Genomic DNA, 23,778 nt, shown 5'->3' with positions numbered 1-23,778 from the left:
GTTTGTTTGGGGTTTTTTTTGTGTGCTTTTTGTTGTTGTTGTTTTGTTTAAATAAACCACTGAACTGGCTGATAGAAACCTTGCTGACACCAAAGCTCTCTAGCTTGAGGAGCATGGTACTGCTGCCTGCTCATTGCTGAGCCATCATCCTGATACCTCTAATTTGCATAGACCCAAGAAGGTGAAGCAGTTCCCAGGGTTTCAGTGCTCTAATTTCATGCTCTTTCCTCCAGGAGGGCCTGGCAGTTACACGGTGGGCACCATGTCGGAGCGGTTTGACTGCCACTACTGCCGCGACCCGCTGCAAGGGAAGAAGTACGTGCAGAAGGAGGGCCGCCACTGCTGCGTCAAGTGCTTCGAGAAGTTCTGCGCCAACACCTGCACCGAGTGCAAGAAACCCATCGGAGCCGACTCCAAGGTGAGCGCTGAGCAGTTAAATGGGTGACGAGGCAGGTGCTGATTGTCCTCGCATTTGTTTTCCTGGCTCTGGTCTGTGAGCTTCTGTGTGAAAACAAGTTGTCGTGAGTCCTGTGTCTGGTGGGGCATGTTCTCCGCGGGCAAATAGCCAGAGGCTCAGGGGCACTGCCGCAGGGATGCTCGCCATGGGCTGCTTGTGCACAGGAGCTCATTTCAAGATCTAGATTCAGCCACATGAACTGTTGTAAGTGCTGAATTGTCCTGAAGAGAGCACTGCAGGCTCTCCAGCCTGCACGGGGCGTGCAGAACTCTCATCTTCTGGGCAAAGAACTCGGGAATCTAGGGACTAATTTTTGTCAGTTTGTGAAATGCTTATTGCTTCATGTTTGTGGCAATAATAACGCACACCTGACCTAGGGGGAGCTTGGCAACCAGAGAAGCCCTTGCTTAGAGAACTTCAAAGCTGCTGCAGCACTTTCTGCTACTCTGAAGGTCCAAAATGAATTTGATTTTAAATAATCCCCTTGTTCCAGTGAGTTTGGTTAAATGTTCTTCCCTTAACTGCTTGCAGATGAGCTGCACCTCCAACCACTGAATGTGGACAGGCTTAGAACTAACGAATCTATTCTTTACCTCCCAGGCTGCTGGGATAGTAGCTTGGTTTTAGTGCTGCTCAGCAAGAGAGAAAGGCTTATTGCTCACCCCATCTCTGCTCGTTCCAGGAGCTGCATTTCAAGAACCGTTACTGGCACGACAATTGTTTCCGCTGCTTCAAGTGCTACACGTCCTTGGTCAATGAGCCCTTCATGCTAAGGGAGAACAACAAGGTTTGGTGTAGCACCTGCACGGCCACTGCGGATGCGCCCAGGTGTAAGGGCTGCTTCAAGCCTATTATTGCAGGTACTGGTGCCAGGGACACGGGTACGACAGCCGAATTCTGCTCCAGGGCAAAACCATGGTGATTTATCTAGCCGTGGAGGCTGCAGATGGGGGTAGGGGCATTTTAGTGGAAGGCTGCAGCACCACAAAATGGTGCAAGTTCTGACTCTTGCTCTCACCTGTCCATTTTATTGAAGTGCTTAAACGCTGCTTTGCAGTTAACCCTCCTGTGGGTAGTTCAGTTTAGTAGTTAGTTTCCAATCCTTTGTACAAAAAGCTTTGTTCTGTAAGTCAAGGTCTTCTCAGAAAGGCTCAGGCACCTGACAAATACTTTAAGAAAATCTAGAAGGCCCTGGCTAAAGTCTGATACAGAAATTAACAGCTCATCCCTTGTCCACGTTACAACTGAGTCTTGGACATAGCTAGGGACAGGTCTTGCCTATAGGTGTGTTGCATTGTGGGGAGTGGGGAGTTTGTCACAAGCCCAAAATCCCACATAACAAATTATTTCTGTCTGTTGTAGGAGACCAAAATGTCGAGTACAAGAAGATGGTCTGGCACAAGGACTGTTTCACCTGCAGCCAGTGCAAGCAAGTGATTGGATCTGGGAGCTTCTTCCCCAAGGGTGATGACTTCTTCTGTGTCTCCTGCCATGAGCACAAGTTTGCCAAGACCTGCACAAAATGCAAGAATGTAAGTCCCTCTGCTTTGCCAAGGCAGCTTCCAAGATCAGCCCTCACGGCTTCTAGAAGCTGGGAGAGTAAATCAGGAGGCAGATCATGCTGGAGCTGTACTGATGCTCCTGTTCTTTCCTTGAGATAGCAGTGCAGCCAGCTGATGTTGTGGCAGAGCTCACAGTTCCTGCACATCGCCGCATCCAAGCGGGAACTGCACGGTTGTCTCTCAGCAGCTCTGCTGAAACCAAGTGGGCACTGGCCTTTCACTTGCTGTGGGGTTGGTTTAAGCTCCGTAATAGGTATTGTGTATTCAAGCAGTAATACAATGTTTTGTAAAATAGCTGGTTTGCAACTTTTGCAACTGATTAGTGTAGAATTGCAGAGTCACTGCAGGTAAAGTAAACTATCATGAAAGCTCCAGGCGTGAAGGATTTCAGGCTATAGGAACTGAAGTGTGCCGCGCTATTTAACTCCATGACGAAGCCCTCCTCCCCCAAACCTGCATCACCTCTCTTCCTCCTCACCGTTTCTGAAACACATCTCTGCCCTTTGCCCCCCAGCCCATCACTTCTGGAGGCCTCACCTACCAGGAAAAGCCTTGGCATTCTGAGTGTTTCATTTGCTCCAACTGCAAGAAGCAGCTGGGTGGGAAGCGCTTCACAGCCGTGGAGGACGACTTCTACTGTGTCGAATGCTACAAGGAGTGCGTTGCCAAGAAGTGCGCTGGCTGCAAGAATCCTATTACAGGTATGTTGGAATAAATGCAGCTTTTGAGGGTGGTGGGTCCCCAAAGATGTGCAGCTCAGAGGCCACTAACGCCAGTATCAGGTTTAGTGTAATTTATACGTGACTTAATCATAAACCATGTGCTGGATGGAGCCTGTTAGTAACGGAGCTCTTCACCCTTTGGACACCTCAAATTCACTTCCCTTGAAACTTCCCAACTAGAACTGTTCCCACCTTTATCTTAGTCTAGGAACCTTAAGTTTAGAAAGAGCAGCGTTTTATTGCCCCAAAGTCACATTTGCTTCGTTTCTGATGTATTTTACATGTAATTGTTACTGGATTACAAAGCTCAGTCCTGAAATGTGGCAGTCTCCTGCCAGTCCTGTGAGACTTGCCTTTCATTCCGCATTTTAGAGCACAGACCCCTACCAAGCAGGCAGGGCCTTTACCCAACCTGTCCTTGCTCTACAACTTGATCTTTCCTGGAAAAGAAGATCCAAGCAAGAAAGCTTGTTCCAGACAAGCCACACAAGCCTTATGCTAAGCTGCCTGTTCTCTAAGCACAGTAGTACTGAGCAGCAAACAACACAGTTCAATTGCAGTTTTTGACTAGTATTTTAATCACACGAATACAGTTTGCAAGAGCACAGACACACGGGGCAGTAAGAACAGGATCTGCTGTTGGGTGGGCTAACCCAGCCACGGGAAAAGCTACTATCGCCGTCCTATAATTGTTTTCTCTCCTAGCAGGATTTGGAAGAGGAACCAGTGTGGTTAACTACGAAGATGAATCCTGGCATGATTATTGTTTCAAATGCACAAAGTGTGCCCGTGGTCTGGCCAACAAGCGCTTTGTTTGCCATAATGGAAAAATTTACTGTGCTGATTGTCCCCAACGGCTGTAAGGAGCAGACAGCAACTGCTGTCAAATGGATTTAGAGCCCTGGTAAAGAGCAGGTTTTTGCATGTTAAGAATTCTAACTTTTTTCCATTTCAGTATAAAAGACTAAAGCTATACTTGGTTTGATTTTGAAGCTCCTGCAGTACAAAAGCATGTAGCCTTGCAAAAATCTGACTTTGCTTCCAAGTAACTCTTAGTGTAAAGGCTTGAAATGCCGTTAGATTTAGCATGAGAGATCTATATCCTACATAATCTACGTGTGGCTTAAACTAAAACAAAGCTAGTTTTAAACTTGTCTGGTATATGTTTAAGCTTGGCACTTAAGTAGGTTTGACAAGGCGTGCACCTGGGAAATGGAGATGCAAACATTGCACCCGGGATCAGAGAGATCCATCCAGTACTATGCTTTTACCAGTATAGGTACATTACATACATCACATTAATTGCAGCACAATAATAAATACCTTTACTTACCCTACCACACCAAACTGCAGCAAGTGTATGGAATGGCTTCATCTTACATATAACAATGTTTTGGCAGTATGATTTAGCTTTAGTTAAGTTTCCATAAACTTGTTTTAGATTTGATTTCCGCATGGTTTGCCCGAAAGTTTTGCTCATCAGCTTTTTTTACATTATTGTTTAAATGAGGCTGTCTATAAACAATTATTAATCTATTAACAAGAAGTAAACCTTTCAACTACAAGAAAACACACATGCATTTAGAAGTGCCTTAAGAATAGCTCAGACAATGATAGCTCTCCTATCATGTCAGTGTATGTTTTATGATGTAATAAAAATGAGATCAGTGCCTGCTTGGAATCCCACAGTCTGGAAAGTTGTTTTCTTTTCATTTTGCCCTCTTCCATGACTGACACCTCGTAGAGCTGAGCTACTGCAATCAAGTCTGATATATTGATACTGGCAAAGTAGGGTCAGCTGTTCTGCCATAGTGCCCTTAAGTATCTGAGGGCCAAAGCAACAATTTGCATAAACTAATTAATTTTTTTAATATATGACTGACACCAGACCATCTGCCAAGAACAGCCTGTGTGAAAAAGCCCCTTGGAGAACATATGTGTAGCCACCATCCATACACAGTTCTACTATTACCTTCAGCACCTTCAACACTGGTTTAAGGTTGCTTTTTCTTTTTTCCACATCAGTGTTTCATAACATACAGAAATATTTATCAACTGGATGCTGCTCCAGCCATTTCCTTTTGTTCACAAGCACCTACCAGAAACAAAGAACCCTCACACAAAAAACCAAAGACAGCATCTTGCTGTATTCTCCACAGTCTGGTTCCACTGCTCGACTCGCTGTTAGAACAGAAAGATGCTGGTGCTACAAGGAAAAGGCTTAGAGGGAACAGCAATTTAAAGAATTCAACAGTTAGCGACACAGCATCAGCACGTACAAACGTAGCCAGAGCTGACGGTGTTACTAATAAACACCCTCCCAACCACACAAATGCCATCACCAAAGAGGCTCCTGTTGGTGGGGACCTGCAGCACCGGGGGCATCTCCAGGCAGGTCAGCACAGCCAGGCCTTGGAGACCCCTCCTAAGGGAATGCTTAGCATTAGAGAAATAAAGCATTGTTGAAATGCAAAGTTTATTTAATGGTGTGCACATATTTACATAGAGCTGTAACAGAACATTCAACAAATAGCGCAGAGGAAAAAAAAAAATACCGGCATCTTTTTCATTAGAATGATTGTCTCTGCCAGAACGAAACCGCTAGCGTACAAAAATACATCTTTCCTTTTACCTAAGGCACTGCTCTAAAGTCTAAACCAGTTCTACTGTATTCTGGAGAGCAAACAGTGAGAGTAAGAAGGCGGAGGGTTTCCTATAGTGACTGCGATGTCGAGAAAAGAACTAGTTTGGATCCAGCAAAACCATTTGCATTTAACCACTGAAAACACAGCTGCCGTTTGGGCGGTTCATCCAAACTCAAGTATCAGCCAATGGTTTACAGCAGGATTTGAACCAGCTATTCTGTACAGTAATCACTTACCCAGTATATCTGTTACAGGAGACAGAAGAACAAGACCGCATTAGTACTTTTACTAGCAATTTGCAGAAGATGCTTAGTTAATCTCTTCATGCCGTAAAAAGCACGCAAGTTTAGGTTAGATAAATTACTTAATGCAGGCTTTAGGGGAAGGAAAATATATATGCAGCTTGCAGATGCTGTTATAAAGCTAGAACAGGAACACACAGAATAATTAACATAAAAAAAACATGACTTCAGTGGTCTAATACTGTTATGTACACAATAAAATAATACTTCCATGAGTGTAGATAAATAATTCAAAATGAAAACATTTTTAAAAGCATGACAAGTTAAACTGCACTATGACAGACACACCTAGGTACTCAACATTGCTGTAATACATTAGTGCATATGCTGTAAAATGTTTTGATGTTTTCCAACAGATTAAAACGTATTAGCGATGGTACAATAACACATTTTGAAACTGCCAATATTTTCATGTTAGAAAACATGACATTTTTCTTCTCTACTCAAAATTGAAGATATCCAATTTTGTGTTTTTCAACAGCACGTGAACCAAAAAGTAACAGCATTTTTCTAGAACGTAACAAAGGGAGTTCAGCTTCAACACACACTGAATGGATCTTTCATTTCACCAAGTGTCATTTTAGGAATATGCAAAACCTGGCCAGTAAGTAGCTGGGGCCCTTGCAGTGGCACATGGCTGCACAAGATACTGATAGCAAAATTAAAGACGACTCAAACAGGTTACTGTAAAGACTGGAAAAGGGAAATGAGTGATATTTAAACAACGAAATCTTATCTAACAATTAGCTAAACAAATGGAAAAGGAACATCAGCACAACAGTTTCCCTGAAATGGTTCAAGGTGCAAATCTAGAAGTTTGTCATCCCTTCCCTGGTGTTTTGTTTTGTTTTTCAAATTTGAGGATGGATAAAGGTAAACAAGCAGCTTTTCAAAACAAGGCCTTCGGTACTTGATAAAACACTGGATTACTGAAGTGCAATCAGATTATTTCCAGGTCTCTAGTGTTCACAGTTCTGTCCAAAGAGAAGAAAACATTTAACCATCATAACTGGGTGTATTCCACAAACATCTGTCGCCACTGTCAGAGTCTACATCCAGGGAGCGAGCAAGGAATGGTCCAAAATGAGCGCAGCAGCTTTTCCTTTTTTATATATGCATATTAGTTTTCCAAGTTGCATACGGAATTCTTAAACCATACTACGTCTAAACATTTTCAAGTTCAAAATTAAAAGGCAACAAGGTAATGACTTTGACCAGAGCAATATGTGATCAGCAGTATCACATCATTAAACTTCAAGGAAAGACTCAATAAGGCTGTGTCCATGGGACTAAAATTCCGAGACGCAGAGTGACAGAGGAGACTCGGGAAGCAGTTCAGTCTAGAAAAGTGCTACACTTTAATATAAAAAAAAGTGCTACACATCACTTAAAGAAAACTTGGAGGCAAGTCCTGTTTTTTTTTTCCACTACCATTCATTTCAAGTGTTCACGCAGTCATTTATCTCACGGAAAGAGATCTCCTGCTGTGAGTACATCCATTTGGGGCTTAGCTCCAAACCAGAGAAGTTTAATCTTTACGTAAACTAGCTTGCTGAAGCCTCTCTGACACACTATGTTGTGCTGCATGAGGTTTTGGCTTCTCAAGTACATGTGGCTCCATACACAGCCCTCCTTCTTTCAGAAAATTCATAATATTGTGTGTGAAGCTTTATTACTCCTCCCAAAATGTAACACAACCATCTGCGGAATTTAAGGCTGGTGTTACCCCCCTCCATGAAGTGACAGACTATTCTACAGTAAGCGGAGAGGAGAGCTAACACCTTGCCAGAGCCTGGAGAGACCTGTTAAAACCATGCAGGCCAGGATCAAAAAGTTACAGAACACGCCTACGAGTGGAAAGGTCTCGTCTGTAGAGTTACATCAGACACCTTGTAAACTGTTAGTATCTTCAAAAGTAACATGTGCCACTTAGGACACCTTAGAACAAGCCTAAAAATACAACACATGGGCCTGAGTGTTGGTGGGAGAGACAGGGGCTTCACAGGGGCTCAGCTCTGTCTTTGGAAGAGCCTTATGTTGGGCCTTCGCTGCTGCCTAGAGCAAGGCCCTAGAAAGGCATTGTTTAGTGACTCCTCTTGACAGAACACGAGTTACAACCACTACAGAAAGAGGTTTCCCTCCGGCCTACACAATGGAAAGAGTGCCTTGAAAATAAGAAGCTGAAGTTAAGGCAAGGAGAGTAGAATGCGAGGAAGTTAATTATCTAACCAGAGGAACTGACAGAGAGGGAAATCAGCTTAGATTACCTGATGAAGCATCTATAGGTTTGGTCAATGAATTCACTGCACCCTCTTCCTCAAAAGTCAGTTTGGGACTAGAAGTTATTGTAGCAGCATCATTCAAGTTTTGGTTACAGTTACCAGCAGAGATGCTGTCCGAGCTCAGTCTGGTTGACTTGGAATGGACTCCAACGTCAATAAACTCCTCAAAAGTCCATGAACCAGATCTTCCATTCAGGTTCTGATTAAGTCCAATTGTATGATCAACTTCACGAACACTCAACTTCACTGAGTCATCAATAACCATTTCTTTTGCAGGATGGCTAGAAAAAAAAATGGGATACTTGTATTACAATTTCTGGATGTTTAACCTTTAGATTGATTACAGGCCAACCAATTAACAGCCTGTGTTCGCTGCAAAGCACTGAGTATCCTGAAGGGAATTCCCAGACAAGCTCCTCCAGCCACCACATGGATCCCTCCTCCAAGAACCAACGTGGAGGGACAACTCACCAACATATAGACACTTTTTACTGTACCAATAGCTCTCAGGTAAGGTCTGGGGACAGAAATTTGACATAAGAAACCAACAAGTTTAAAGCTCCGCATCATTAAAATCCTATTTTAGTAGTGTGCATTTCTCCTTTTTAGTTCAGTTAGGTCTTTTTACTGAGCCTCAGAAGACTAATGATACTTAAAATGGATTCAACATCTAAACCCAAATCACAGTGATCAATTTTCATTCATTCTTCAGAAAATCATGAAAATGTCTTCATGTTCCATCACCATCATCACATTAAAAAGAAGAGTTCACAATGTCATTTCTAAATCATTAGCATTTAGATGAGCAAAGGGAACAGCATCAGAGGACAGATTTTCCAGTAGTAGATGGAAATACTTTATGTTCAAAAAGATAAAATTTGAAATACTAAAAAAATTTTCCACTAAAGGATGCTTTTATGTTGTATTCGGTGCTTCAGTGCAACTGAAACTGTTCTAGAGCTTTCTGCACGTTCTTCTTCCTTTTCATTGTTGTCCCCCTCCTTTTTGTTTAATGTTTCGTTAACGAGAGAACTGCTAACCACTTCAAGGGAAGAGGTTTCAAGCCGATGCCATTCTTTATGAGTAATGCTGCCACAATGCTGGCTGTGCATCTCACTTCACAGCAAAGCCAGTACTGTTAACATGGTGCCATCTAAACAAACAATTACCCTGAACTAACAGCCTCTGCATGAAGCAGTAAACTGACATCAGGCACACGCCACGTGTCTGGAGCAAGCCAGACAAATACCACAGAGGTAGCAGGGTGCAAAAATGTGATGGAACGCTCCGTACAGCACTGAATTTAATTTAAACACAGAGAGGGGTTTCTCCTGTGATGGATAACTGCTCTGACGGTAAAGCAGCCACCGACACAGACCCACCTGGAATCCTTAAATTCAGCAGAAAGCAGAGAGTCCTCATCACTTTTCAAGTCACCTCCATTCATAAACACTTCGCTGGCCTTCGACTGTGACACATCTTGTTCTTCAGGTTCTGTAGAGATCAAGCTATGTGCAGTCTCTAAAAAACCCTCTGCCTCCCCCTTCACCTCCTGGGGTAAGTCAACGCCATTCAGCTTTCCTAAAAGGGGGGTGAAAAAAAGAAAGAAAAAAAAAAAGCTTTAGCAACAGAATCACTATTCTAAGTGAATAAAATCCGAGTGCCAAAATGACCTTTCCTAGCCAAAACTCAAGGCACTTGGCTTCAATACATTCATTTGTTTACAGACAAGCTGCCTGTAACAACATGAAATTTGCTTTCCATCTTTAAGAATATACTTGTAAAATTAAAGCATGCTGTCTGCATTTCACTCCCCAATCGTTTTGCATTTAATCACTTTGGCAGTCTCCTGTGGTACGGAACAGTCAATGCCCTACTCTGTGTTCACACAGAGAGTCTTCCTGGCATTTCAGGGACTTGTGTCTCAGACCATCACAGCGTTATTAAGTATTGACATTTTTAACAATGCTTCAACATCCCTGAGACACCGACTGCCACTTAAATCTGACTCATCAAATTTCCTTACCTGGCTGATCAGTCTTCTCAAGACCCAACTCTTCATCCTCTTCAATCTCCTCTCCCTCCACAGCCTCCGCCGCAGACTTCCCTTCGCTCTGCAACTGAATTCCAGGGCGTTATTCACAACAGCTCACTGCCACGCAGCGTTTCACAGCGGCTTCAATCCCAGCTCCCACGCAGGGCTGTTCTTTGCCCAGCTGTAAAGCCACACAGGTCCAGAGGCTCACAGGCAATCAGGTCCCCCAGTAACATGTGCTGTGCTGAGCCACAGCCTGGAAAGGAACCTGTGGGATCCACTTCCATCTCCTACCTGTGAACTATTCTTGAGCTCCTTTTCCCCTCATTTCTCCAGGGTACCTGCTAAATACTTATTGATTTTCAGCTATTGAAGACTCGGTCTCTGAACGTGCAGAGAAGAACAAATGCTCCTCAACATAATACATGTAATTTGCCAGAAACCTTAGGCCACTACATTAACAAAAATATATCCAGTTTACTGTACCAATCCAAGGAGCGTCCAAGATTGGCCTTAAAGAAACAGATGAAGCCAGGAATTTAAGTTTCCTGGGGAAAAATAGCCCTAGCAGATAGCATACAGTTTAATAAAAAAATCCATTACTAACCACTGCTTTTTTTAACCAATCTGCAAGCAACAGCACTACATCACGTTGCTTCTATATGCCTTGAACAAAAATGCATCAAAGGCCTTTTGGCGAGAGCAAGCAAAGTAGAAAAATGAGTGTGATGGGAAGCTACTGCAATCTTTTCAGGTGCAGCAGAACTTTGCACTTCACGTGGCAGCCTGTCTGTGTGAGGAGAGCAGAGGGAGACACGATGCACGGCAAAGCCTCCCCTGAGAAGGGCCTGTTCTGTCATACAGATCCAAACAAGTACCTTGGATTCGTTTTGATCCGATTTTCGTGTTCTTTTCATTATTTCTTCAATTCTCTGTTAAAACAGGGAAAATATTTGCAATTATGCAGAGAGCTTCATATTTCAGTATCTTGGTTTAAATTTTAATAAATTACAATATATTTTCATATTTTAGAAATTTACTATGTTTTTCACCATTTTAAAGCTCACAAGCCAGAGCTGGCTTTTTAATAAAACACACTACTTCTATTTAAATGCATCTGAGACTTTCTGCCTGTTTAGTTCACCACTTCGACTGCTATTTTAGGCTGAGAAAATTCTCTGCTTTTGAAACAACACACCTTTTTTCTTTCAAGCCTTTCCTGCATATTTTGCTGCATAATTCTCTCTCTTTCCAGCCGCTGTCTTTCAGCCTCTTCTTGAGCTTTTGCTTCTGCTTCTTCTCTCTGAAAATAAAACAAAAAAGAGAGCACCCAGTGCACAAGTCATTCCCAAAAATCAAAAGCGAAGCTGTTACAGAGATTTTGGTTCAACATAGACAGGAACATCAGACAATCACTATTTAATATTATCATACATTGCAGCTAGATGCCAATTAACCAGCTACCGACATGAAATATATATTACGATGACATTCAGAAACTGATGTGAAAAGAAAAACGATGTGCATGGCTATATTGTGATAATGCAAATGTTCTGGATGTTGTTGAGCTACTCAGAGCTCAAACTATTCTTCAGGACAAAGTTTTGTCTAAGGAGGATAATTTTTAAAGTAACAAGACAGCAATTAAGTTCTATATGTGGCAAAGTTAACTTAAAAATCTTGGCAGTCAGGTATTACTCCCAAGCTACTTTGTGCTGAGCATCTTCTGCTCCTCCTACACTGGAAAATCTTTTCCGGTATGACTGGAAAGAAGGCAGAAGCATATTTAACACTGAGTAATTGTTAAAAACCTCAACAAGCTTTTAAAGAAACATTCAGACACATGCCAATGGGATCCACGATACAGCTCTTCAAACACAAATTTCATTGTGAAACGACTATAATTTTCAAGGTTAGACTCATTTAAAGAAAATCCACTTTCTGCAAAACAGTTCCCTTCAGTTGGAAGGATTCACTTGTAAAGGTACAGAGATATTTGCTGCTCAGGACTATTTAGCAACCAGAAGAGCAGACTTGGAAACACTATCCATCTTTCAGAGAGGCCAGATGACCTTCCAGACAGACCATCTCCTTGTAATCCACAGCAGTAAGCTGGTACAGTGGGCTCAGTACAAACATTTTACGTATGCAAAACAGCATCCCAGATGGCTAAAAAAAAGAAATCTGCTTCTGCCCCACACTTGAATTTATCAAATGTTGGAAAAAAAAATCAAAATGACAGACTAGAGCAAGGAGAGGACTTCAAGGCATTCTCAAATCCACCTCGGACAGGGTGAGTTCTGCTTTACAGCATTCCTGACAGATTTGTCAAAAACATTCTGTGAAAGAAAATCAAAGACAACCCCCTGGAAACCACATCAGCCAGCTGTGCAAGGAACACAGTTGGAGCCTACAGATAAGCAGACCTGGTGTTGAAGCTCTGCAAGTTTTTCCTGCTCCTCCTGTTCTCGGCGGATCCGCTCCTCTTCTGCTTGTCTTTGCTGCTCTTCGTTAGCCAGTCGCTTTTCTTCCTCCTGCTTGCGGAGCTCCTCCTCCTGTCGTGCTTTCTCCTCAACCGCTCTCTTGGCTGCTTCTTCTTCTCTGATTCTAGTGTTTCCAAGATACAGGTTACCAATTGGATATTTACATCTTTAAAAGTGTGCATGCACATGAGACAGGCTAGGAAAGCAAGAAAGTTCTAAGGTATCCAACCACAGAATGACTGTGTAAAGATACTTTCCGGTGTAGATTTACAAATGCCATCAACCAGACCCGTCAAAGGAAGAAGTAGAGTAAGCTAGAAGAAACTATCTATGTGTACATAAAAGTTCTTTGCTGATTAAGTCAAGGCCAAGTCAGGTTGCTCCAGAAATTGAATGTTCGATAGAGAACCGGATTAAGTGACAACTATTTAATAAATACCACCTGCATCCATGACATTAAGCTTTCAATCACTGTCAAACATAAATTCAGTTAGATTGTCTAAAAAACCCTGTTTCTTCTGTAGTACAAATTCCAGATATACGGGAGGTGTACACCATCAAATCATGCAAATTTACACAACAGATCTGATGACATTTCTGATAAAACATCTGCAGCAGACTATATGTAAGCTTATGACACCTTTATACCCATGAGTGGAAAAAGACAAAATCTAATGCTCTGTAATGCTGACAGAAGCACAGAGAGGTGAACCCTCATCAGGAATAAAGTTAGTCAGCACAAAGCTAGTCATTTTTTTTTAGCAACTTCTATGCAGTGAACCAAATGTACACTGATTTATCACCTTGAATTACTTGGCTGCAACGTTTCTGACCCAGATTTATGTACTATCAAACCACCACCTGAGTACATCACAGGAAAGTTTAATAGAGAGAGAGGTTAACTATTTCAAGACAACAAAGCAAATACAAGTGGTGCGAAAGGCACATTCTAATTTTTAAATAAAAGCACCAGTGGTGACTGGAAGGAAAAAGCAGCAGTGATTTGCACACGGCCCATGCATTACTTTTACACTGAAATACAGGTTAATGATATACACAGCAACCTGGCCCATCTCGCACGGCGCTAATGCCTGTCCCTGCTGCAGGAACTGCATTAAGATTTACAGGATCTCACATTAATGCTTAAAAAAACCATTTACAGCTGAAGTGTCCACTCTAACCAGACCCCACCACCGGAGCATCCCTTCCTCCTCCTGAACTGGTACCTTTCCTCTTCCTGTCGCTGAATTCTTTCTTGGTCTTCACGCTCTCTTTGCTCCCGTGCTAGACGTCGTTTCTCTGCCAAGATTTTAGCAGCTTCTTCAGCTGTGGTGGTCCCTGCTACTGTTTTGCTCCCTGATTCTGCAAAGATTAAAAGAAACTGCTGTTAAAAAGCCTCAGTAACTTAAAATTAATAAAGAAGTTATCACTGTGAGATAAGATTTTTCTTTTGGCCAATGGCCCGCTATCTTTTCAATCAGTGCCCATCACTCATCACGTAAATCCTGTATCTACAGGCCCACAGGAGCCCAAGGGGAGTCCTAAAGAGCCACAATAGCTCACTGACGCTGAAATAACAACTCATTTCAATTACACCGACCCAGCCATATTCCAGATGACACAGTTAAAGATATTCTCCAACTACCATAGTACTTAAAAAGATATTTTTAAAAAGACACTCACTTTTATTCTGTAACACTTCAAAGAAAACTGAAAAAAATCCTGCTTTAGGAAATACACTTAACTTCCTTCTAACAAAACTGAACATTTGTGACCCTAAAGAAGAATTATTATTTTTTTAAATGCCTCTTGTTTCGTAACATTTATATTAATGTCTTTATGGAGTATCTTAGGGTGCAAACAATCAAAATGTTATCTGGCCCAGAAGGCACATACTAATGACTTGAGTAATACAGTATTTCTACACATTTTAGCAACAGATCAACTTCAAGGTTTCATGAAGATGAAAGCAGCTCCAACCACCATGTTAGCAGATATTTGTACAGTCCTGGAGTTTATGTTTCTTCATGTCCTGCCTGGTGCTATGATCAGAGATATTATAAATTGCAGATATTTGTCATTATTATTTATATAAATTATTAACTAACATTAAGGGAAAAAAAGGCCCCTCCCATCCGGTTGCTCTCAATATATATTGAAAGAACTCTGATTTTTTTCAGTTATTCCCACTCTCTAGAAATATTACTATTTGAATGTGGCTAAAGAACCGATCATGTGAAAATTCAGAGCATCAGCTCTCGGTGTCAGCAGAGCAATAGCATCATAATGCAGGCGAGGACCTGCCTTTCTTCAATATTTCACAAATCGGCACATATATGTTTGCTTAACATTTATAAAGCCTTCAAGCCAAGGTAATTTCAATGACCAATGACACTGAGGTTTCATCAGTTACTTTGCTTCTGACCTGAAGACAAATCATTCAAAATACAATGCCACCATGAGGAACTTTAATACCTGAAAAGCTGCTTAAGCCCCATGGACACGTAATCATCTGCCGCAGCCGTAGGGTGTAATTACACAGAGCGCACCCAGTGCAGCTGAATTATGGCAGTGGTTTGTGCATAAAAATTATTCTTGTAGTCCTAGGAAAAGCATTTCCACATGGAGTGAGGTCACCGACAGGTTTTCTAGAATTCAGATTTATCGAATGCTGAAAAATTAGCACCTCCCCAGGACACTCATTGCTTCTGATTTGGGTAAAAATGCAGTCATATTGGTATAAACAGGGATCAGCCATGACAGTTCCAAATTTGAACTCAGTCACAACTGAACTCAGTCCTGAGACAGCAGTGATTCTATATTCACTGGAACTGAGACTTCTGGCTTTGTGGAAACTGGCTTTCAGGGTGTGATGCACTAAGAGCTGATTTCTTCCCCCAAGCAGGTTTCTACACAACCAGTTTTAAGAACAACCAACTGGACTGAAAGACCTTTGTGGAGTTTAACTATTGACTTTGCAAACCTAAGCTAGTAGATTCTTCAGCTAGTATGGCTGAAGTCCAAAAGGCAAACAGGATTTCTGCTTTGCTTAACATTATAGTACAAGCAATAACATTGAAAGCTATTGATTTAAATCTCCAAGTCAAATAAACTGACTACTGCACTAAAATCCACAACCAAAAGTCATACCATGTAAAATTATTGTATAAATCATCAGCAAGGAACAACTTCTGCCTTAAAGTGTCCTACCCTCCAGTGGTCTGCCTCACAGTCCCAGCACACACTGGAGATATCTTCAATAAGAGTGTGTCAGTCCCTGAGAAACACTCACCTTCTTTGGTCTTTGTGCTAGCTGCTACCGCATCTCTGTCCAAGGCTGGTGAAGCACCTTGCTCTTGTCCTGTTCCTTCTATGCTCTTATCCTTTGGTTTGCTCTCTGTTTCAGTTTTCTTTTTGGTAATGTTTATAACCCCTGGTGTGAGCGGTGGACGTTGGATGGGTGCCGGTTTGGAGACTGGAGTAGGAGATGGTGGCCTTCGTTTTGACACGCTAGGTGAAGGTGGGCGAGTCTTTTGCCTGTTGAAATAAATAATATTTTTCACGGTTGACACTGAAAACCTCAAACAGACAACTGAGGACAGTCTACTTTGGTTAGTTTACGTGACATACCTCACTTTGAAAAATAAATACACCCACAAACTACTGTTGTCTTCCTCACAAAACTCAAATAGAAGACTCCAAAACAGCATGGGCACCTGGACTTGGTACTTGTGGGCTAACATCAAAACAGGTCTGCTAGCCCTCACTTCCATTTACTCCACATCAAGGATGAACCCTGTGATTCCAATCCAAGAAACTTCCTACACTAATACAGGCAGGTCAGCTTACTCAGAAGCTCGCAGGCTTCCTGCGGGTTTTAGTGCACAGACTGTACAGAAAACCAGGCTGGTTTTTGTCTGCACAAGAGACAAAGGTTCAAGTAAGAGCTGCATCCCTACTGTGGAAAAGAGAAATGGGACCAAAAATCAAATCCTTACGGGTATAAACGTGGCATAGCACAGGTCATCCAAATTCTAACAGCACAGCTGCCTTGAGACTGGAATCATCCTTCATTTTGTTCTTAATAAAAGACATTTAACCTGTGTGCGTACCTAACTGTAGAAGGTGATGGAGGACGCTTCACCAAATTAGCAGGAGAAGGGGATCTTCTACGGGCAGACACAGATGGCGAGGGGGGGCGTCTTAACCCAGAACCTGGGGATGGTTTTTCCGTCTCTGATTTCTAAGAAGATACATAAAACCAAAATAAAGCTCACTCTCTAGAAGACATTATGGCAGAGGAGCTACTACCACAACAAACACATAACTTCCCAACAAGATGTACTTCACATTTTCTTTATGTTCCAAAACACAGACCCAGTCAATATGTTACCTAAATCAAATTTTGGGAACCATAAGCAAACGATTTATCTTTAAGATAACAGGGAGACCAAGGACCATAACGTCCCAATTTGGTTTCAATACTGTCTTTTTTAAGCAAAAGCTATTACACATTTCAATAAGCAAGCAAACTGTTGAAAGAGGATCCCATCCCAAGCTGTTCCAAACCCCCAGATTAATACAAACCTAATTGCTGTGGATTTTCAACAAACCTGGGTCGAATCTGGTGAACTTGCGTCTGATGAAGACACAGAGGACTTCAATCTGTCGATGCTACGGCTGCGCACGGGCACTTTAGGAGCTGGGACTGGGGAACTGATGGAACTGGCTGAAGCTGAACGAGGACAGAGGTGAGATTCTATAAAAGTTAGGAATTTGACAAGACAAAACGAGAACCAAGTGCACAGCATAAGAACAGGAGAAAAAGAAGAGGGAGAAAGAGAGAAAGAAAGATTGTGTGTGTTAGAAACCATACAGAGCAACACCACAGGCAGTGCACATTGCAATGGGTCACGGACACACACACCACCACCACATGATTAGTACTTTGGAAGCAACAGCACCAAGAATAAAACCATTTTGAAAGCAGCAGTCTGGAGCAAATAAAAATAAAATGCTTTTCCAAAAAAACCATCAAAATTTGCAACACACCAATGTTACTTTAATTTTAGTCAAGCTGCATCTAATCACAAATACATCTGTTCTCATGGCTTAGCATCTTTTTTTACAAGTTCTTCAGGACAGGTTCATATTCTAAGCCTGTTTCCCCCATATTCAAGGAGGAAATCTTCTTTCTTTCCAAAGAGTAGTAACAAAGCAGCATTACTTCACAAGCTTTTGTTGTGAAATAAGCATTGGTGCAACATTATTTTACTTTACTTTTCTCCCTGACCCCTTTATTACAGTATATGTGTGCCCTTTATCCACACTAACCCATCAAAATAGGTGGTGTGAAAGAAAACTATCGGGAGAAAAAGGTCAACTGTTAAACTAAAATACCTTTCCTACCTAAGTGTCAATCTCTTCACACAAGATATTAAAAGAAACTGCATCTTCTAATTACTTTTTTCACTAACATCACTATAGATGGATAAGCATACATACATAGATGTAAAAATCTACTTCTGAATCTAGATGTTGGATTTTTCTATAGTCTGGATAAACTGTGACAGATGCCAGCATTCAATTTTGTAACTTTATGGAAAATACATTTTATTTTTATATTTACAGCTTTTGTGCAAGGAGAACTGCATTCTGTTTGTGCACAGTTTGTACCAAAGCACAGGTGCTTTTCCATGAAATGAAGAAAGTACTTTTAAGTAAACCAATAATAATGTAAAAGTTATCGTTAATTCAGCAACAGTGAATGTCACATGCTGTCAGTAATGGTGAAAAAGATGGTATTTCCCCACATGACATGAACTGAAAGATTCATGGTAAAATAAAAGTGGTACATACATAGGTGTGCAAAACTATGACCACTAACTACAAACCAAAAAAGTAGAAACTGATTTTTACACAAGGGGAAAAGTGTAGAAATGTCACCATTACCAACAAGGATCAAGTTAAGTGGCATAAGATAAAAAATAAAGATGGAAGAACATATTCAAAAGGAAACAAGCAAAACTGGGAACGCAAGTTGTAAGGTAAGAGAGGAGAAAAGACTCCACATTGGTTCCAAATATGCATTTACTGGGACGTTCTTATAATCACTAACAACTGTAAGACATGTGGGATGTAGCTGATGATGCAGAGATTCTTGTGCCAGTACTAAGTTGAGCCACAGTGTGGGCTTATCAGCTCAGTCTGGACCATTATGAAAGTGCTTGAGCCAGCCAGGGTTTCTCTTCAATGTCTTCTGGTGTGCCTCTACCATCAGTTTGAGTGAAGCCAGCCCAGGGCTCCTTGCACTCAATATTGATATCCCCTTTGTCATGTTTCTACAACAGTTTCTCCCCCTAAAGAAATTTAGGCTTTGCACTTATTCCTTTCAGCCTCCTTTGAAATTCTACGTTTGTCTGGGTTTTTCCCCTTCCATTGCCTAGAACTGTTCTCTGAGCAATAAGTCTCAGGTTCATTTGAGCATACACTCAAATGCAGATCTCTGTCACTTCAAAAAACAGACAAAACAAAACCACAAACCCCAAAATGAACACCAGCATCTGGTTCTCTGCAGAGCAAGTCAACTGGCACTGGAGTTTAACAGCCAGTATTACTCTATGGTTTTGTAAAGTAAACAAGCAACATTGCATATGATTGGTTATTACTGAACAAAGAAAACAGTATATAAGTATGCATAAACATGTATTAACTGTCTGATTCATACTTCAGTGTAGCACAGTTAGCAACTACCATGTAAGTTCTTGCTTGAAGAGCAACTGCACAAAACTTTCAGGCTTTGCTGCCCTCCGGTTACCTGAAGGATCTTGTCCATCAGCCGACAATGTAGCAGCACTTTTACTCCTAGCTAAGGAGGCCTGCGTGGGGGCGAGGAGGCGACTGATTACGCTACTGTCCAGAGGACTGAGCTGGGAGCGACGAGCTAAACGATGGGGAACAAATCAAAAAAGGATCCAACATGAAATCACACAATGAAAAAGACAAGCGCTACAAAGCAAAGGAAGATTGTGAGCATTGTTGCAAATCTTAACAGTTTTGGAAGAAAAATACTCAATTTGTGGAGAAGGAAATCCAGACTAATGGCACAGAAGGGTTAAACGCTGCAATCTCTTATAACGTCCTTGGTTTGATGTGCAAAGACTGGCATGCATACAACAGAGATGAGTGCTGAAGTCAGTCAAAATACGAAGCTTTTGACCCAGTTCTTCAGAGCTACATTCTCTAGATTGCAGGAAAGGCTGTTCTGACATAACAAACAGCAGACTTGCGAGTCAAAGCAAATGGTTCTCATGAGGCAACATCTGCGCATACAAATTCACACAGACAGCACCCATCACCCTCCCATACAGGAAAGATTCTGAAGCACAGTATCATTTCCACCGCTGGCAACAGCTGCTAAATAGGAAAGTTTCAGAATTGTTAACTCAAAGGGAGAATCGTGTTAGAGAAGCTGTGAGTCTTCAGGTTTAGGAAGAGTCCCTAGAAAAGAGGTTATTTGTAACCTAGTGGGAAATACACCGACCAAAAGAGACTGAAGTGAGAACAGGTTTCTTCCTTCATTTGCATGCACAACGTTTAGGCCAGCAGCAGGAGCAGAGAAGTTGCTTTTAAACAGAATAATGAAAGAGAGTTTAAAAGGCAAAGGTAAGATTTAACTAAGAAATAAACATATCAGCGACTTTTTTTTACTGTATTTTACATTTAAACCTACCAGCTTTCACATACTTCTCTCTCTCAAGTAGAAACATTTTGCTTTCTGCTTATGGTGCCATTTAACACAGTCACAGTCTTTCTTGGAGGATTTCTTTTTTGTCCAAAGGGAGACGTTTAATCTCTACCATTTACAATTTTATCTTTACCACTGAATAACTAAAAAGCCATTAAAAAGCCCTAAAAGCTCAAGAACCAAGGAAACTAGTGAAAGTAAGCCTATCTAAACTTTACTACGAATGGCTTTAAACAGAAATATTCAACTTTATGAAACAACCACCTGGTTTTTCTTCCTTTTTCACTTTTTCTAGTTCTGGAGAGGGTTGGGCTTTACTACTCATTCTACTCAAAGATGTGCTCCTCTTCTTTTCTGTTCCTCCTAGAGACCAAGTGTAAGGAAGATTATTTTTAACATGATATTTCTATATATTATTTTCTAAACTGCCATCCCCACGCTTTGCTTTTGCCCAGAAATCAGCTAAAACCACCAGACTATGATTACAAAGCACTATTTTCTCATGAGCTAAATGGTCTGGCTACCATTTGTCTACTCACCCCCACCCTCCCACATTTCAGAGGAGTAAGTCTGGTTTACAGACACAGCTACCAGATACCTGGCATTACAATGTGTGCGGCAATATTTAGGCCACAGCGAACAGACCACATGCACAGCAGTGAAAGCCTGAGTAAAAACTTTTATAATGAAACTGGGACATGGTTTAAAGTCAACTTCAAATAACCCATTTGCTGCCTCCCAATTCTCAAAACCAACTGTTTTCTAGCACCTTTCTGTTCCACCTGCGAACCTCTGAGGGCTGACTGCTGAGAATGTGGAGGAACTTTGTTATTCAGTCTGTTTAATGAGGCACTTCTCTTTGTGGTACCTGGAAGTGAAAGCGCGTGGATTAATAATGTTGAAAAGCCTCAAAGTCCCCTCCAACACCAGCCCCACTTCCCTAAGATATAGAAGAGTAATTAAGTTGCTTTATATAGTGTGAATCCTTCAGAAGCAGGAAAACCAGATCAGGGAAGAATTACTAAATGTAAAGCATTATTTCTTATATTCCCGTATGTTACTGATCATAGCAGCAGGATGCCAGCCTCAGCAGACCTCGTCTCAACTACCGAGGCCATCCTTGTGCGCTTTTAAAAATAAATGATTAAAAAAGGCCATTGCTTATATTCTGTACAAGTAGAAGTGAGAAACAAAGTGCTCAGCTCAGAATTAACAAAGAATGCAGCTCATTAAATACTCCGCTGATCCAGGGAGAAGCGTCTTACTCTCAGTTTCACATTCTGCTCCTCCACCTTCCCAGGCACATACACATGGCAGCAAACTGGTTGACTCTGTGACTGTCATGTTTGAATTCAGCCATCATTTACCAAACAGCTGTTTCTTTTTGAGTGACAGATCAAGAGCACAGCACAGCTCCAGCTTGCTGGGGTGAATCTAAACCAGTCAGTCAACCTCTGTATCATTGGAGTCCTGTTCAAATTCCTTGTATTTCAGGCCACCTGAGAATTCTTCCTCCAAAGCGAACAAGGATTCACAAATGATTTCAAAGTATGACACTAAATTTGAAAGCAATCCCAATTAGTTGATAATTAATGGCTTCCTTTGTTAGAGGCTTAATTTGTACCTTCCAGCCCTGTTTCCGACTCATACCCAGAGCTGAACCCTGCAGACACGTTCTATATAAATATCATTTTAAATTACAAGCAGCCTCCAGTGACTCAGAGCCCCTGCAGCTATGCCAGGATGGATATAGTCACCGATCCCCCTAGCAGGCACACAGCATACGGGTCTTTCTGCTGCATCACCTTCCAACATGAACCAGCAAAATCACTGTTAGCCATGTCCATCTTAGGGATTCTTCCAGCACAGCTCATTTGATTAAAGGCTGTAGATTGACAGAACACTACAGCGTAGAACTATTTGAACTTGTTTTCATATTAAGCGGCTCTGAGCTTATTAATGCTTTCCATCATTTTCAGAAAAAATACAACATTCGGTATATAGCAAGCTCCTATGGAACACTGGGAAGATTCCCCACAATGACATCTTGGGCTAAAACAAGCTGATGTGTGCTCATGCAAATATTTTTGCCGTGATTTACAGAATGATGGTGAGGTAACATTCTATAAGGTCTGTTTCACATTTCCTCTCCGTGAGTAATTTACATGTATTGGGATGAGGCAGTGAGGAGGAGGCAAAGACTCACACCCCCCACTCCCAAAATACACCCATAGATTTGAAGAATTTTACATGCATCTTTCTCTACTTGGTTAAGGCAGAATTCTAATATTAAAAAGAAAGTGTGTGTCTGTAGAGTACAGGACTAGCACAACCAAAAGATGCCAAAGCTACATTGATTTTTCCTTCCCACAGCCAATCAAATGCCTGAAGCTGTCTAAAAGAACAAGGCAAACTTTATTTTTGTACTATTTTTATTTTGCTGAAATTTGAGGGTGTGATTTAAGGCATGCATACTCAAAGATGATGTGAAATGATTTCTGAATCATCATTCACCAAGATTCATCTTTAGTAAAACAATTACGGAAATAAAATTCAAGAAAAACCAGCAATCTTTACCGTTCCTCTTCTCCTCTAACAGAGATCACACCAACTGGGTCAAAGCCCTGAACAGTCCAGCTGGATTAACAAATCGCATGAAATGCATTTGAGATCAAAATATGAAGTGAGATACAGAGCAAGGGAGGAAGAGGAGTATCATTCCACCTCCCCTCTCCTCCCAAATAACAGCTGAGCAACACACCTGCTCCCAGTGGACACACAAACACTTACTTCGATCAGAAGCATTTAAAAGCGCTGCAGATGATGACAACCGTTTATTCATGGCAGGTTCTGCCTGTTTGAGGTTTGCTGTGGAGGTAGATCGCTTGCTGGCTGTGTAAAGAAGCCATTTAGGGTTTTAGAATTCACCATCACACCCCAGGAAGAACCTTTCCCACGTGGCTGTGAGCTCACTTTGGAAGTGTTGCATCCTGAAAGCTCCCTCCAGTTCTGCTTAATGAGAAACAGAGAGATTGTTTTTTCCCATTTGAACAGACTTGATACAATTAGCACCGGTTGGAATGTGCACAGAAACATGCATTTCATTTTAGCAGAGTGACGCCAAGATTTTAGGCATGTGTGTGTAAACAGGTGATTTTTAAACCCCGCGCTCCTGATGTGTAAAGACAAAAGCTGCTGAGGGTTGTGTGTTGTTACCTGCCTGGCAAGAAAGAGAAAGTAACAACAAAACCTGAATAAGAACAGTTTCTTTCTTTGTTCCTTCCACATAGGTGTGTCAAAACAGTTCTTCAATCACTAGTTAACAAAAGCAACACAAATGCTTTTGGAGGGCTAAAAGCAAGTCCTGAGGAAAAGGAAGAAAACAACCCGGTTTCAAATTACTTTCCAAAGGTTGCTTTGACTATTTTACAAATTTCAGATTTCTTCATGTTTCCTATTAGTTTTCCAACTCCTCTGAAAAAAAATGCCACAAGAAGCATTATTCGTTGTGTGTATGTATATACACAGGCATATGTATAAAAA

The 23,778-nt window shown here is 41.5% G+C and overlaps 2 protein-coding genes across 2 annotated transcripts in view; one reads left to right on the top strand and one right to left on the bottom strand.

The window, feature by feature from the left end:
• Positions 1-236: 236 nt before the first annotated feature.
• FHL1 (four and a half LIM domains 1) lies at positions 237-3,604 on the top strand (the record flags this gene model as incomplete). Its single annotated transcript, XM_080352539.1, has 5 exons — positions 237-418; positions 1,140-1,317; positions 1,820-1,989; positions 2,534-2,720; positions 3,447-3,604. The coding sequence occupies exons 1-5, from the start codon at positions 263-265 to the stop codon at positions 3,602-3,604; spliced, it is 849 nt and encodes a 282-aa protein (XP_080208665.1). The 5' UTR covers positions 237-262.
• Positions 3,605-7,843: 4,239 nt separating this feature from the next.
• Positions 7,844-23,778, bottom strand: part of MAP7D3 (MAP7 domain containing 3) — a 40,667-nt gene continuing 24,732 nt past the window's right edge. Inside the window, exons 7-20 of the mRNA XM_080352706.1 lie at positions 23,026-23,127; positions 21,005-21,103; positions 20,500-20,598; positions 19,306-19,431; positions 17,102-17,247; positions 16,601-16,731; positions 15,781-16,025; positions 13,715-13,850; positions 12,432-12,612; positions 11,204-11,308; positions 10,884-10,937; positions 9,997-10,090; positions 9,353-9,551; positions 7,844-8,251 (exon numbers count right to left, since the gene is read on the bottom strand). Of these exons, the coding sequence (XP_080208832.1) occupies positions 7,942-8,251; positions 9,353-9,551; positions 9,997-10,090; positions 10,884-10,937; positions 11,204-11,308; positions 12,432-12,612; positions 13,715-13,850; positions 15,781-16,025; positions 16,601-16,731; positions 17,102-17,247; positions 19,306-19,431; positions 20,500-20,598; positions 21,005-21,103; positions 23,026-23,127 (2,027 nt within the window). The 3' untranslated portion in view covers positions 7,844-7,941. The remainder of the gene's footprint in view (positions 8,252-9,352; positions 9,552-9,996; positions 10,091-10,883; positions 10,938-11,203; positions 11,309-12,431; positions 12,613-13,714; positions 13,851-15,780; positions 16,026-16,600; positions 16,732-17,101; positions 17,248-19,305; positions 19,432-20,499; positions 20,599-21,004; positions 21,104-23,025; positions 23,128-23,778) is intronic.

This window comes from Nesoenas mayeri (genome assembly GCF_963082525.1).
Source record: "Nesoenas mayeri genome assembly, chromosome: 13".
Taxonomy (NCBI): Eukaryota; Metazoa; Chordata; class Aves; order Columbiformes; family Columbidae; genus Nesoenas; species Nesoenas mayeri.
Note: the sequence above shows the minus strand (reverse complement) of the source record. Positions and strands in the feature narration are given on the sequence as shown.